This window comes from Leptinotarsa decemlineata, unplaced genomic scaffold, assembly GCF_025532065.1.
Source record: "Leptinotarsa decemlineata unplaced genomic scaffold, Ldec_3_MD MMD2_P_RNA_scaffold_9, whole genome shotgun sequence".
NCBI lineage: Eukaryota > Metazoa > Arthropoda > Insecta > Coleoptera > Chrysomelidae > Leptinotarsa > Leptinotarsa decemlineata.
The window spans coordinates 14461941-14479742 of NW_027412536.1; the positions used below are offsets into that span (position 1 = coordinate 14461941).

At 30.9% G+C, this 17802-nt stretch overlaps 1 protein-coding gene across 2 annotated transcripts; it reads left to right on the forward strand.

Annotated features, from left to right (window-relative positions):
* Positions 1-358: 358 nt before the first annotated feature.
* Positions 359-14358, forward strand: Gnptab (N-acetylglucosamine-1-phosphate transferase subunits alpha and beta). 2 transcript variants are annotated; one of them, XM_074170677.1, is made up of 8 exons: positions 361-668; positions 722-918; positions 984-1163; positions 9459-9699; positions 10053-10627; positions 10844-11012; positions 12675-12868; positions 14040-14358. In XM_074170677.1, the coding sequence occupies exons 1-8, from the start codon at positions 594-596 to the stop codon at positions 14332-14334; spliced, it is 1926 nt and encodes a 641-aa protein (XP_074026778.1). In that variant the 5' UTR covers positions 361-593; the 3' UTR covers positions 14335-14358. The 2 variants fall into 2 exon arrangements, with proteins under 2 accessions (XP_074026779.1, XP_074026778.1); XM_074170678.1 differs by lacking the exon at positions 984-1163 and having other exon boundaries at positions 359-668.
* Positions 14359-17802: the final 3444 nt, after the last annotated feature.

Genomic DNA, 17802 nt, shown 5'->3' on the forward strand with positions numbered 1-17802 from the left:
CTATCATAAGACCATGGAAGCTAATATTTGCGAGGAATGGTTTGAAAACACATTGATCCCAAATTTGGATTCGATGACATGTGACTTATGTTTTTGATTACGATCGTCAAATTGATCATAGAACAAAGAATGACAATCATAGGTGTACGTCAATGCATCTCTGTGATTGGTGTCATCAAGTGAATGTGGATCCACCCCGGTTCTACCCCGCTCCCTTTCAGAAATCTACCTCGATGAAAAGATAGCTTGTGGCAACACTGTTTCTGGTCCAGTCGACTGGAAACTCACTTGCTCAGAGGTTGGCAACCACAGACTACAATCAGTATTCTGTGTTGGCAACTATATTTCGGAAAGAAAGAGAAAGAAGTTAAACACAATAATATAACCTCAATAAACATATTATTTGATAAAAAGTTGGTTTTTAAAATTTTTTTTGTTTGAATTTAAAGTCGTGATGTGCAGAGAAACAAACGAAGTGTTTACGATAAAGCTAACCGAAAAAATAGTTCTTATAAATATATGTTGTGTAACTATTACTGGTAATTCCCAACACTTTTTAATGATTCCTTGAAAACCCACTGCATCCCACAGAAATGGTTATTCTTCGCCTGAATAAGCGAATTTCCTTTTTTAAACTTTTTCTGGCAGTTACATTTTTTATTTTCATGGTCAGTCTATATATCTATTTCAACACCCAATACTGAACTAATTAATATTATAGATAATTTATTTTGGACTTCAAAAGAATAAGCTAGAATGTCAACTTCAGGAAGCTGTAGATGTGGTGTATACATGGGTAAATGGTTCTGACCCAGTGTTTCTCCAAAATCTAGAAAATTACATTGAGGCAGAAAGTGATCTATATGATGTATCAAAACAAAGGTTTGATGATAAAGAGGAACTCAAATTTTCACTAAGGTAATTGATAGTTTGTGAAAGTTGTCAGTAAATTGAGTTAGGTGATACTGAAAATTGAATTTCAGATCTTTGGAAAAATATGCTCCTTGGGTAAATCATGTCTATATAGTTACTAATGGACAAATACCATCATGGTTGAATTTGGATTATGAAAAAGTAACACTTGTAACACATGAAGAAATTTTCAAAGATACTTTCAATTTACCTACCTTTTCTAGTCCGGCCATCGAAAGTAATTTACACAGGTTTGTGAATTATTGTTTCATTCACTTCTGGTTGATTACAAATTATTATTTTTACTTCATAATCACTCCCTGAGCGGACCAGTGACAAATATTAATTTTTCCATTTGAAATAAAATTTTACTATCAATCATTTACATATACTGAGGGTCTAAAAGACTGACACAACCAAAATTTTCCTGCTTTTTAAAAGTCCATAACTTATAGGAGCGCGATGTTGCCAAACAATAATTTGAATGAATTTGGTGAATTTTGAATATCTCCGGAACTACTGAGAGAACTGCAAAATTAGTGAATGACAGGGATATAGACATACTTGGGATATCTCATAACAAATTTACAAAATATTTAGGTAATATCTCAGGGAATAGAAGTTTGTAATTAAGGATATTGTTTCTCATAGTGTTACATTTTGTATAATGCATTATCTATTCTTTGTTGATTGTATTATACATTTATATATTAGCCAACATTTTTTATGTAATTTTTAGTATAATGAGGTTAATCACTTAATTAAATGAATGAATGTGTTAGGAATCACACGTTAAAAAGTAAGACCTCGTTAATCCTTAGCTCGCTCGGGTTATTCGTAGGGGTGTGACAGCTGGTTAACGGAAAAACAAATTTTAATAAATCATTGGAATCTCCTAAATTTCAAAATTTCATTTGAATAACCTCTGAAATAGGCAACTTTTTCCTAATTTAATCAACTTTATATCTCTCATGGTTCCTGATTTTCCCATGTTGGACACAATATTTTATTGTTATATTTTCGTTGTATAGTCATACTGAAATAAAAATGCTCAACTTGTTTGAATGTACAAACATTTATCACTGCCTCAACATCAATAAACTCAGCAAAATATCAATAACACTGAAGCTATAACTATCACACCATGTTACAGGTATACCACCATTCAAATTTATAGCAATTAATATTCTGGTGAAATTATTGAAATTCTGTACATACACCAAGAAAACATTTACAAAGATGTAATTTTTTATGCTATATTTTGTATTTCAGGATTGTTTTTTCAATTTATTCTTACAAACTATTGATAATATTATTATAAAGTATATTTGAAAACAGATGAAATTTATTATTCTGAAGCATCTATATTGAAAAAGGAATATTTTTAGTAGTGATTTGTTTTTTGTCAAAAAAGTTTTTTGGCTTTCAACTTTTACATCAACTGGAAACTTCAAAATTAAAAAGCCAACTTAGTACTTCAACATGAACATTGAATTACACGAAAAGAAAAGTCTTCGAACCAACTACTATTATATGAACATTGAATTACACCAAAATCACTTTTCCCTATTTAGTTTCTATGCCAAACATACATTATGAAATCTAAACAAATATCATGTATGAAAGAGTACTCATATGACATCACTACATGTGTATGATCTATACAAGTATATCTTCATGAAGAATTTTTATTTGGAAGTTTCCCACAATTTTTGTTCAATGATGGAAAAGTATAAAGCCAAAAAGCTTGTTTTTAACCAAAACGTATATCTCATAAAACTATTCCTTTTGAATCCAACAAATTATTCAACAAGACTAACTTATAATTCATGAATATTTAAATAGGAGCAAAATTTTTGTATATTCTATATATCAGCTAAGTCATTTGTATAAAGAAAAAATAAAGTTTGGCGTTGTGGTGCACCACATTTGATGACCTATTCAGAGGAGCACTGAGTTGTTTTTTGGGGCCGGAATTGTTTCCTTCATTCATTGTAATATTTGTTTATTTGAAAATTACCTCTTTGCAGAAATAGTTGATATATTCAGTGAGCTAGTGAAATAACTATATTTCAAAAAATTAATAACTTTCCAGAAGATCTAAAAATAGCAAAAGAATTAAAAATTGAAGTGATAATTGGCAAACCGACTAGTAAATTTATGTGTTTTTCTAGTGAACACTGCAAGTGAGTTTATTTCACTCGTAAGTACATAAAATATTTCCATTTATATATTAGCAGATATAAATAACTAAACTACCTACTTGTTTTTTTGCCAGTTTTGCGATTACGTTAGATGTACAGCAATAGGAGCAATGTATAAGAGTTCCTTGCAATAATTGAACGTAATACAGAACTATATTCTGAAAATAATCTTGAAGAAAAAAAAATCATATCACACTAATCTTGTATATTCCGAAGATCTTAGTAATAGTCGAACATTATACTTCCATAGTTTATGTATGTATGCATTCAAAAACAAAACATTTTATAATTATGTTCCCACAGTTTATACTACTAGAAGTACAACAAACGAATTGCTACCCACCCCAAAATTCAATAAAAATATTTGTCATCACTTTTTAACTTACACATTACCTAAAATTTGTAATATTCTACCCATAAGGATAAAACGAATTAAAAATTATAAAGCCCCCTCTATAGAAAAAAAAATCTTTACTTTGAATTAATCAAAATATTAGAACTCCAATAGATACACTGGCACTAAATCGTTTCCTGACTCTCTGTACACAACTGTAATTTTATATTGATTAGTAGTTCATTGTAGCATAACACAAGTGTTAACTCACTTATATGCTATTTTAATACACATTTCTCTTCATTAGTATTTTTATTCTTAAATGTATTTTTGAGTATTAAATAAATAAAAAAAATTCGACTGTGTAGTAGAGTCGCCGTGAACATTTCGGTTGTCTCTGAATAAGTTGATAATTTTTTATCTTTGTAAAACAACAAAAACATTGAAAAACATTTTATCGTTTGAATAAAACGTGTGTACATATACGAAGTTCACTAATAGCAGTCTGTAATGTTCGTAAGTAATACAAATCCTAATACAAATCATAATACTTACTGAAATGGACACGAGTGAAACCAACCTCATGGATATCTCTGACTACAGGGGTACTCGAAAATGAACTACAGAGTAACATTCTCTCAATGAACCCACAACCCCAAACTTATTCAATAGTTACACAGAGCTTCAGATTTCCCTCGAGAGAGCAAGCCATTATTTTTCCCTCCATTGAAGAGGTGAAAATTCAAGATTATGTACTCGCTCTTGGAAACAAAGTACAACCAAAAGACATTATATTCTCCTCTAAAATATCAAACAATAGAGTATGCATTTATCTGTCCAGCCAAAAAGTAGTCGATACTTTCATGATTCGAAGCAGTGAAATTGTGATTAACGACAGCTTATTAAAGCCCGCAGATTGATAACTCCTGCAACACGCTTAATATTATCAAATGTCTGTCCAACAATAACACACCTTGTGGTTGTTTTTCTGCCTGTTTCAAATGCAGAAAAGACGTTCATGTCGCAGCCTCCTGTCCAGAAACTACCGAAGATCAACCAACCTCAAGTATACCACTTAGAGAAGAAGGAGAAACCCCCCGGAGTGAACAACCACTGAACACAACTGCCCAGAAACGACCGCTTTCTGAAGCATCTAGCCCTACAATAGAAATTATTACATTGGAAAACACTTCTCCCACCGAATTTCCCAAACCATCGGCACAAATTCGCAAGAAACATAAAAAAAAACAACTTGAAAATTCAGTCGAACATATCACTGCTCCAGCCAAAGAGCTTTTCGAAAAAGACAAATCCTCAAACATGCTCGACTTTAACCAGATGGTCAGCTTTTTAGAAAACTCTTTCGGGTATCAGATCCTTTGATTGTGGCAAGAGATCATACCAACGACATACATACCCTATTAGCAACACTATCAAAAATGTACCCGATCCTGACAGAAAGAAGTATTGAAATGAGAATCACAAAAATTCGAAAAAAGAAACTGAAACAGGTCAACCAGGAACTTGAAACCAGTTCCAGCCTAACATTATCAGAAAATGATAGTGAATTATCCCTGGAAACCTATTAAAACAGCATATCTAACTATAATACCATACATAATCATAAGCATTCATATTACAATGGAACATAAATGGGGTCTATCCCCATATGGAGATGCTCCAACTTCTGGTCAATGAAGTACAACCTATTGTAATTTGTTTGAAGGTGATTGACAATGTTTCGTGATGAATTTCACTAGTTCGGACTTCCATTGTATATACTATATAAAATGATTTGAAATCCCTGAAACAAGTAAAAAAGGATAATTAAAAAAGAATAGTTGAAAATAACAATTATATTAAGCAACAATAAACCTGAAATGAAATGATAGTGAAATAACCTACAAGTAAAAATATAATAATTGAATGAATAAAAATTTAAGGAGTGAAAAAAGAAAATAATAAAAATAAAAAGTGTAGAGATTCCAAGTCACGTTAGTTCACGACGTTTCGATTGTTATTATTTTCTTTTTTCACTCCTTAAATTTTTATTTATTCAATTATTATATTTTTACTTGTAGGTTATTTCACTATCATTTCATTTCAGGTTTATTGTTGCTTAATATAATTGTTATTTTCAACTATTCTTTTTTAATTATCCTTTTTTACTTTTAATGATTTCAAATTATTTTATATAGTAGACAATGGAAGTCCGAACTAGTGAAATTCTATTGTAATTTGTCTCCAGGAAACTAACTTCAAAAACGATCGTACCTATAAAGTAAAAAACTACAATTCATTTCATAAAATCAGAAATCACACAGTAAGAGCCGCTGGTGGCGTTAGCATATACACCAGAAACTCAGTTAATACAGAAGAAGTTGCCCTAATCACCAACCTGGAGGCCATTGCAGTAATAGTGAAAACTCCGCAGGAAATGTGCATCTGCAACATATATATCCCACCAGACCAAGAAATTGATATATCAGAATTGATTTCAATAACTAACCAACTATCAAAACCATATGTAATCTTGGGTGATTTCAACTCTCATAATACCATATGGGGATGTTCTTATACAAATCAGAAAGGTATTGAACTGGAAAAATTAATTAATATATCCAATTCGATGTAACTGAATACCGGAGAAAAAACTAGGTTCAACTCCCTGACAGGTAATCATTCAGCTATAGACCTATCCTTTTGTGACACATTACTCTTCAATAAACTCTCCTGGGAGGTATTACCTGACTTATAAGATAGTGACCACTTTCCAATCAGAATAAATAACTCTCCAACCCTGCTGACAAGACAAGAATTCTGTCCAAAAGGCGACTCAAAGATGTGGATATACAGTGACCTGTACAGAGGCCGCAACCACAGCTATCGGGAAAAACTCCGAGATTAAGAAACATCACCCTGTACCTTGGTGGAACGAGAATTGTCAGAAAGCAATAAGGGAAACCAAACGGGTTTTCAATAAACTAAAAAAGAAATTTCATTATTGAAAACAGGATCGAATTCAACAAACTTAGAGCTTACAAAAAATATATCATTAAAAAAAGCAAACGTGAATCATGGGAAAAGTACGTCTCCACTTTAAAACATTCTACGCCACTAACTGAGGTCTGGAGAAAAGTGAATGCTATTAAGGAAACACAAGGTAATTACGAAATACCTTATCTTATCAAAGACAATCTACCGCTTGAAGATAGATATGACATCGCTAACCTGCTTGCTGAAAACATACAACATCATTTGAGTAACAAAATATATGACCAAGAATTCCTTCAATTGAAAAAAATATTCTGTTCACGGAATGATGACTTATATCCAACTCTCTTGCAATGTCCCTCGTACTGACTTACATTCATTTTCTTCATCTGTTGTAATTTTCTTTTCTACTTGTCTTTTCTTGTGCTGGATAGTGCCTGTTTCCTCAAATCTTCCTTTAACCCTCCAAACTCCAGACACTCGTTGGTCGTATACACCTTGGATTAGGATATTGAACAGAGTACATGTGTAGAGTAGGGAGGGTGAGTGTAAGTCATACTCATAATTTTTCGGGTAGACTCTTATATTTCAAGGAGAAAAAATAGTAGATTTCAATTATAAATTCACCCGCTCAATAATTAATTGTGCCGTTTGTTGACAATTCCAACACTCAAATGTTCCAAGGGTGATTTCATGTAATTGAAATGATCTACATTCCGAGTAGATGTTATATAAGCTGCTCTCAGCCAGTAGAATAATATGCAGTACGATTCTAATTTTTTTGAAAGAGATGTTTCAGGAAACAGAGCTAGTGTAAATAAAGCACAAGGAGTAAACACACCGTGGAAAAAAGACATTGAAAATTATCGATAAATGTGTGAACTATTTAGAAATGCAACTGATACATTTTTGCAGGAGCAGTAATGTCCCCCAGACCTAATTTCCTTAGATTTCTATTATCTTATCAAGGGATTGGTCTTGCGAGAAACCAACGAAATTAGAAGGAAAATACTTTGATTTAAAAAACATTTTTGCCTTATTACCAGACAAACAATAATTGAAGTTGATGATGAGAACTGTTAGACATATTTAATTAATGACTTTTTCATACTTTCCTATAAAAATTAAGTAGTCAATTCCTATATTTTCTGAAAACTCATAGTGTGGACTATTCTGGGATGGCCCTATGGACAGGGTGTTCCCTTTGCAAAAACTGAGAAAAAAGTCATCCCGAGTTTTGTTTACCCCTTTACAGAAAAAATGCCGTTCGGTAAACGTATGAATACGAAATAAAAATACACTATCCTCAAGGATGTTTGGTTGAAAAATTTCCTCATTCCATTTGATCGAGTAGGAGATATTTGGTGTTGAATGAAACCATTTTTTTAAATGAATTTCACTATAACTTCTGAACTGAAATGTCTCATTTCAAGGATGTGCCTAATAGCAGGGGAGCCCACGATGCAAAATGGGGATTTACTCGAGCGTCATAGAGACCTATGCTTAGATGATAAGAAGAAAAAATGTTATATAATATATACCTTTTCATCGGTGGGGGAAGTGGCTATAGATGTTTGAATATGTAAAAAAATAATGTTGCATGGACATATTCGAGCGCGTCAGATATTGATAGCATCAATGTCCTACGTATTTTTAATAATGTTGGTATGTTAATCTGATCGTTTGCATGATGTGGGTGGTTGTACGTAAAGGTTAAAAATGAAAAAAAAAATATTCAAGCGCGTCAGATTTTCTGAGGGGGTGTTGAGTGCACCAAAAAAAGCTCTCATTCAATAATCTGACGATTTCGATCTGACGCAAACTCGCGGCCATTATTAGTATGTGCAAAAAAATACGTCATTTTGAAATACTCAAGCGCGTCAGATTAAGATATATATGGTTCATCTTTATGTTTTAGACGTGCTGTCTCATAATCTGACGATTATCAAGAAGGATTCGCCTAATCTGACAAAAATATTTTTGTTCAATTTTTTTTGAATCATTGAACTTGATTAATTGAAAAGCTCAGGAAATAGCATGCAGATAAATAAGTGTATGTTTTTTAAGTAGAATACTTGTATTTATAAAAAAAAATTAAATGCTCAAAAAAAAACTTTCTATGGTTTTTACCACTTTTATTTGTAACTGACGTTACTGCAGTTACTTATACAATTAATAGGTTTGAAAATGTCCTTATAGGACGAAACTGCAGTAACGTTAATTACAAATAGAAGTGTTTAAAAACATAGAAAGTGTTAGTTACAAATAAAAGTGGTAAAAAACATAGAAAGTTTCATTTCTATTTTCTTCATTATGATTTCCTACCACGTAGTAACGGCTACATCCATTAATTCATTTATTAATTAATCATCATCTTCATCACGAACGAGTGTCTGTGATGGCGTCATGTCAACAGAATTCAGAGTGGGGACGGAGTGAGAGAGTAATAGATAGAGAAAAAGTGAAAAAGGAATAGAAACGCGGAGAAGGAAATATAGGCATTACGCAGCTGCACGCATTAAACTTTCTCGACAAATTTTTGCTATTTCGGCTTGCGGAAATCGTCAGATTATATATTTTTCGATATCCTAGAATTATAAAAATAAAATTAGCTACGCTCAAGAATGTCGAGATGACGTTTTTTTTAAACTTTGCTGCCCTCCCCTTTCTTTACGTCACTCTCAAATTGTCAGATTACTGGAATATACATTTTTTAGCATTTAATTAACTCGCCCTGCCTTAATCTGACGCGCTCGAGAATTTATGATGATCAATTTTTTTTTACTAATCTGACCCTTTATCCTTCACGGGCGGCCTTATATATGGGGCTCATATTTGGTGGAGGTACTTAACCGGGTACAAGGTATCCCCCTGTATATTAATCTGCAGCGCTTCAGTAAATCCCGAAATCCCCGCTTGGGCTTCCCTATTTTAAAATAACCAAAAGGTCTTTGTGAAGAATGTTTGTCGAGAGAAAGTATTATATAATTTTTTACACTATAATTGAATTTCAGGATATCGAGATTATCAAAAAAATTCATTTATTTCAACGACGATATATTTCTGGGGATGCCAACATATTTGGAAGACTTTTTTACTACTGGTAGAGGCTTTCTGATATATTTGGCATGGCCTGTGCCGGATTGTGCTTCCAATTGCCCTTGGATATATGTAGCAGATGGGCAATGTGATGAAGACTGTTTTTTATCACAATGCCAGATGGATGGGGGCGATTGTATTGATTTTAATGGGAAGGTGAGACAATTCTGCATTAGTTAAAAGTTAAGTATTTTCAATATACTGTTAATTTTATGAAACTTGATATTTGAATCACAAAAAACTTCCCTTATTCAAAATGAATCGCCAATTGTCTGCATTTGATCAAACAGTATTATTTGTTGTTGATTCTTAGTGATAACGAAATCTATCAGAACTCTTATTTCTTGTCATCTACAATTACTTCAAAGTCAGATATAAAAAAATGTCCAAATGTGTTCGAAAAGAAACTCAGTACAGACAGTGTGAAAAAACTCCTGGGCATGAAGAACAGAAGAAGATCCATTCAACAGCATAATAGTAGTCATTTAAGAATCTTTTATTTTTTCCAGATCCATAATTTTGAAAACGAAACAAAAAATCTTGTCTTGGCAGACATTATCAACAAAGTCAAGTCTAATTTCTACCAAACTTTTTTGAAAAAATTGAGCCCTAACCAATCTCTCATGAACCCTAGGATCCTGCTAAAAAATACATCAAATATCGTAAATGAAACAAAAAATATCTTCGATGCTGTTAATCGTCACAACGGATTGATCATGAAAAAAGAAAAATTAGTGAGAACAGAAAACCGTAAGAGGAAAACAAGATACGTAAGTGAACCTCAAGCAAATGTCCAATTTGATGGATATAGTGCTTCTTTACAACATACCAATAGACTCTTCAACTCAAAATATGGCTTCAAAAGTAGAAAAGTACCATCACATGCTCCAATTTTGATTGATAAAGATATAATAAGTGATTTACAATTCACATTTGCCAGAGAATTTGTCATCACAGAGAGGAATCGAGTACGAAGGAAGGATGACATGCAATTTTCTTTCAGTTATTATTATTTTGTTATGTCTGAAAGAGAAAATCTCACCGTTGATCAAATTTTTGATTTATTCGACACAGATCATTCCAGGTGAGTTGTACATAACCAAATCACATATGCTGAAATAAATTACTGTGACTTTTTCAAATCAATTTATTTTCAAATCAAATTTAGACATAATAATGAAGAATTTTAATATTGAAGAAAAATACCATATCACTTGCCATAAAATGTTTTCAGTTTTTGTTTTCAAGCTTTATTTATATTTTTCATCTATAAAATCTGTCATAACTTTAATTTTTTCAGCACATGGTCTGACAGAGAAATAAGAACGTTGCTCACAAAATTATATGAGTTGCCATTAAGTTATGCCAGTATTGATCACTTTGAAGAATTGTTAAGGAATTGTTCACAAAATGGCATCAATCCTGAAGTTCCTACACCTCCATTTGAAAGATACATAGATTCAAAATTGGTATACTTTTCAAAAATGATAAAAACTAACACAGGGCTAGTCACGGGAAGCTTTCATTAGTTGCTTGCTACCATAAACGTTTTTATTGAAAGATGAAAGGGGGGGGGTAAAGTTGGGTGTTCTGTTAATCAGCTCCTATTCCATACAAAATAAACTCCTGAAAAGTAGAAACTTACGCTAAACAAGCGATACTTCTTATGATTTTATCATCTGAAAGAATTCTTTTGTTTTTTTCTTATTGACATTGACAACTTTTATATTATGTCTGAAATGGATATAGAACATGTTGAAGTTTGTTACGTAATAAAAGGAGTTAGATATAAGGTACAGCATAGCTCAATCTAACATGAAAATCAATCGGTTGTATCCCGAAGGGATTCAACTTCATCAAGCTCATCAAGCTTCATCAAGTTAAACTGCTCATTGTTAAAACTCTTTATCAGATAATCGAAAAAGTATAAAAATGTTTCATTGAACAGTTGAGTGCTTAACATTCTCTTAGATACCTACCATTGAAACAAAATTCTATGAGGTCTGATGTTCAGTGATGTCAACATCTGATAAACAAATTCAATTTTTTATACTATCCAATGGATAGTAGTCGGTTCGTGTGAAAAGGATAGTATATCCTGGTTCCCAGGCCTTGCCAACTTGTTGAAATCGGCATGGAGATTTTCTATTATTTACTGCACTTGGCAACATGGAAATGAATGTCTAATAGAATGAGAATTTACAGTTCATCTTGTAAAATAGCAATGAAATGAAATTGTTAAGTTCAAACCGTCGTAAACAACATGCAGTTTTTTCAAGTTCAAGTTATTCAATTTAATTTTCGAATATACAAAGTGAAAAATCGATGTATTTGCTATTTCCCATAAAAGTACAATTTTCGTCGCTAGTAATGAATAATGAAACTTATAGAACATAAAATTGTTTTGATAATTTGTCTGTTTCTAACAGAAATCAAGCTAAGAACAATAAATATTTTGAATGAACTTCTAAATATTCATTCCACTCAGTTACTTCTCTGGCTAAGACCACAATGAAAAATGAATAACATCTTACATATTTTTTCATAGATAAATTGAAAATGAATTAATGTACTTTTGATGATACAGACAAATTAAATAAATGATAGTATTTATAGAAGAAAAAGTATCTTGTCACATATAAAAAAGAGATATTACTGTACATTTTGCCTACAGCTGCGATGATCATCTTAACCCATCTCTCAAAGAGTGTCACGAGAAAGTTGTTTTTGTAATGAAAAATATTAGGAATGTTTTTATATCATTTTCTTTTATATTTAGCTGTTTGCTTTAGACAAGTTCCCTCAATTTTTAAGATCTTTGAGCTAGTTATTTATAATGTGAATAATTTCAGTACATCAAGGAGATCATGTTACCGAATTGTCAAAAGAAATTGAACTGTTTCTGTGGGGCATCTAATGGGTTTCCAGGAGTAACTCTGTATATTATTTTAGTTATTTAACGTATTTGATATACTTTCCAAATTAAACAATCGTAAATAATTCAGTAGTATTTTTCTCAATCATTATATTGTTATTTAAGGTTTATTATTTAAAGTTTATCAAAATGCGTTGAAAGCACCAAAATTAATTTATAGTTCATGCTATAATCTCGATGTTTTTTTCTATTTCAGCCAACAATATCCAAAATCTTAGTTAAAAGTTGTATCTCATTGACTGAAATTTTAGTACAAAGATTCGGAACAAAATCAAAATATAACTACAGTATAGTTCCAAATTCTGAAAAAAATAATGTTTTTTTTGCAATGATCAATTCCAACGTAAGCGATGTTGTGCGCAATTTGGATGATGTAAGAAGCAACATGAGGTAAATGATTTTCATGGTTTTCTTCCATTATAAGTGTTTCTATTTTAAGAAAATCCCATCCCCTGACTTCTTGAATAAGTTGTCGATAGCAATACAATGAATTCCTATATAATATAACAAATAAATTGTATTTTAGAAATAGCAACAAGTGCCAATTTAATTTTTGCATGTTCATTTTTCAAATTTCGGCCTATGTTGTACATAAGTCAGTGTTTCACTACATGCAATCTTGTTTCCATCGAGTTTCAAGGATTATGTTCCTGTATTCTACGGGTTCTTATGGGTCAATGTCAAAAGATCTAGTAACTGAAAAGGCAGAAAAAACAGTACAAAAGATGACAGGACAGTCAGCACCTGAAGTTGGTGTGAAATACAAGAGCGATCAGGTGCTCAGTTATGTGTTTGTTCTTATCCATTTCGACCTGTGGGATAATTGGATACTTCAAGTAGGTTATGACTGGAATTATAACAAATTGCAACAAAAATAAGTTACGTTTGGGACTCTACTCAATCAAAATCATCTTGTTTTCTCGCCAGTTTACAATTTCCAGGTTTCCTTTGTTTCCATATTGTTGTGATATATTTGGAGAGTAGTCGATGCTCTGCTAAGAGGTATCTGTGAAAAGATTGATTGAATATGGTTCTAACAAAAGATATGACAGAGGAAATTTAATCTACTGTGAATAATGCTATCTTCAATCTCCTAAAAGACAAAATTATAATGAAAAATATAGCTGATAATATCGCCGAAGCAGTTATCAGTTCTGTGAGCAAAAAAGTATTGGAATTAGAACAAAAAGTCCTTGGACTGCGAAAACAAATAGGATAGGAAGGCAATGGAGAAAAATATGATGAGATATTGAATGAATTAGATGAAATATTACAAAAATTAGGTAACTTCTTGGATTTTGAAATGTCCATAAAGTTGGTAGATAGTGATGCATTTCTGATGCTCGGGAGAAGTGCTTGTTTTGGATTTTAACTTTGAAAATTGTTTTCAATAAACCTGAATCTGCAAACCATACTTCTCTCCATATTTTCTTAAATTTCGGTACTTACGAATACAATATTGTTTTTTCAAGTATGGTATATATTGACAAGTGACCTAGTCTAATAATGTCTGCACTCCTCTTATTTGAATAAATATAGCTTATAATCTTTTATTTTTTAGGAAATTCGTTTGCCTCAATGATAATGTTGATGAAACCAAAGAAGATGAAAATGAATTGGTCAAAGCTATTTTATATGATTTTTATTTTTCCCTATTTCCGCACCCAAGTAAGTTTGAGTTACCAGAAGATGTGAGAAATAAATTTTCCTATATAAATGATTTGAAAGATTGGAAGCGATATAGGAACAGAGTTAAAATACTTGTATTTAGTGTAATGTCTGTGATAGTTTGTATTATTTTCTATAATTTTTGTAAAAAAAAATGCTGCCGTATTATCAAAAGATTGTTTTGTTAAAAAATATACTTGAATAATTATCTACTATTTTTTGTCATTATACAACTGGTTTACCACCCATATATCCTCTCAAAGTATTAATATTGTAATTAAAATATATATATATATATATATATATATATATAATATATAATATATATATATATATATATATATATATATATATATATATATATATATATATGTATATATATATATATATATATATATATATATATATATATATATATATATATATATTAGTGGTCTTTATATTATGAAATATTCCGCTTCTCAAATGATGTTTTGTACAATAAAACCTCATAATGAAAGCAATCGTAATATTGGGTTTAAAATGCTGAAATGGAATCCATCAAAGAGAGCAAAGCTCAAAGATAAATGTTTTGGTAAATTTCTACTAGCTCAAGCTATGCAGATTAATGAAGAAAAAAATTAAAATAGGCTCTAGTAAGATTCAAAAATACGAAACTCCAGTAACTAAACAAATTTGGGAATTAATAAATAATGAATTGAGAAATGAAAAAAAAACTGGAAATAAACCTATCACTCTTACAAATGAATTGAATGAGGAAATTAACGTTCCATAAGAAATCTCAAAGCTTTTTGTTGAACGTTTTCTTCTGCCGAAATACTCTTCTTAGGTCAAAATGTATCGCTTCTCTGTACCTTTTCTGTTTAAATCGTCAATCTGTATCCCCTTTCACAGAAATGTAAATTCTAGATACTCTCGAAGCAATAGTAAATAAAAACTTCGCTGGTATCGATGGTATATCAATGGTTACTGTGAAAAAAAATATATTGACCTTAATATTTAGTCAGTATTTTGTTCTTAACAAATTTGTAGGTTATTATTCAAATGTATACAAAAGAGCTCTCATATTTCATTTACACAAAGGCGGCAAAACAAGCTAGGCAAATCTCTTTACTTTGTTCTCTCTCTCTCTCTCTAACCTGTTTGAGAGACTTCTTAGTTATTGAATTTTGAATTACATGGACCAAAACAATATTTTTATTAATAATAAAAATGGATTCAGCAAGAAAAACAACAAATCAATCGAATCAGTTTCATACCATTTATTAAATTTCACTCGTTGTAACACTTTTTTTGGTTTGTCAAAAGCTTGACACTATATCTTCTGAATTTCTTGTAATTAAAGTATCGGGCCTAGGTTTCTCAAATAATTTTTTGGGCAAGGTGAAATCATATATGGAAGATCACAGCCTGATAGTTAACTGCAATGGTATTTTATAAAGTCCCAAAGACCTAACACTAGGAGTGCCTCAAGGTTTTGTCCTAGGACCATTGCTTTTCCTCAACTTCATGAATGACCTGTCCGAGTTCTTTTCTGATTGTCATATATAAACATGATTGCTGCTGCCAGCCAAAACGAAGTGTAGTTAAATACAAAAGTAGATAAATTCAGTGCTTGGTGTCAATGCAACAAACTTATTCTGTACTAGAAAGTAAATATTTCGAAGTATAATCACGAAATATTCATCTCTCCCAACTACCTACACATTAGGTTCTGGTAAATGCTTGACGAAAAACGACTACTTCCTCGGCAAATACCATACTGGATATTGAATTGTATCCTATAGTCATTTAAGCAAGATATCTCACAGAGGTTAGTTTTGCAGATGTTTCTCGTTCCTCCAGCAGCAGGACCATGCTGAAATTATTCGAATTTAACAGCTTCAGACCTGTTTCGAGGCATTACCTATTATCGGATGCTTCTGGGTCTTACCAATCTTTCACTTTCAGACCCAAAAATAAAATAACGCTATTTGTAAAGAAAACAGTTTGTGATCTGAAATGGGAATGAATTGAATGAGTTAGGAATCACACTTTAAAAGGTAAGAACTCGTTAAGCCTCGCACCTCGCACAAGCCTCGACTTTTGAGAGTTGGTGTTCATACAGGGGCGACAGCTGGTTAACGGAAAAACAGATTTTTTTTTTAACAGTTAATGGCAATAATATACAAATAAAAATGAAAAAAATAAAATAAAAATGGAATGAAAAATAAATTCTACAAAGGAAGAAAAAAATCAAGAAACAAAACTAAAAATAGAATGAAAAATGAAATGTGAAAAAAAAAAGAAAAAACTACTGAAAACTTATATTTCCAGGAATTGCTTGCAATCGGAATGCTATGCTGAATTTTCGGTAATTAATTGGAATGAAATTGTGAATGTTTTTCGTTTTCTCTAGGTTAATAAGTTTCTTCCGAATAGTAACAACGAGAAAACTCTAATTTTGACAACTTTACTACATCTTTCTTTCCCTAACATATTTAACATTGAATTTCAAGATCTAGTCTAGTTCACATGTACTTTCAGTTGTAACATTTTTCAGCCCTGTCCAAAAATTACGACCAAGGTGTCATTCGATTCGTATTTTTGCCTAGAAAGTTTAAGGAAAGGTCCGAAAAAAATTACAAAAGTTATAAACAATTAAGTGAAAAAAAAAATGGGGCTTTAGTTTTTTCTTAATATCTCGGAAAATTTTCAAAATTTTGAAAATTTGAAAAAAGATTTGAAAAGATCAATGAATTTGCGTAAAAAAAGTCCCGACTCCCGAAACTGTATCTCGATTATTTATAATTTTTACAAAGCCCCTGAAAATATGTAAATATAAAGGAATGAAAAAATTCATGTAATGTTGGGATACATCAATAAATAATAATCCGCAGTCAAAAAATTTTTATCCCAATTTTAACGTTAATTATAAATTTGTTAATGAATTACTTTTTCTGAATTGAAAGTTAATATAAAAATCCCTATAATTATTAAACTAAAACCTGGCATTTTTTTCCTTTGGTGAAGTTATCCTTAATAGACAAAAAAATAGATTACCGTTGCCAAAATAAAAAAATTGTTATTTTATATTTTTTTATTGACAATTGAAAATTATAATTTTATAAAAAATACATTACAAATTTTTTTTTTCTAATTTTTTATTGTTCCAATGTTTCATGGCTAAAAACTAATTAATATTTTTTTTTAATTTTTTACAGCTATTGTTAATAAATTTATTATGAACAAATACATTGTTTATAAGAAATTCGAATTTTTTTACATTATGTTAATTGAAAAAAATCATGATTTTTAGAAAAAAAATGGTTTGTTAAAAAAATTTCTTTGTTGCTAAAAAATGCGTTTGTTAATTAACAATCGTTTTTTGCAACTAAATATTAAAATTAAGGAACCGTTTTTTTTTAAATCATAAATTCTATTGTTCTTTAAGGTTTCGAAAAACCTTGTAATGTATTTTTTATAAAATTATAATTTTCAATTAGTCAATCAGACTAATCCAGTAATTTGATTGGTAGATTTAGATTATCAATATTCATGTATCTATTGTAAGACATGCCTAATTTTTTTCTACTATTGAATATCTATTCCATTTGCATTCGAGAATACCTACCATTATTTAGTATTTGCAAGGGAATATTTGAGTAGGTAGGTAT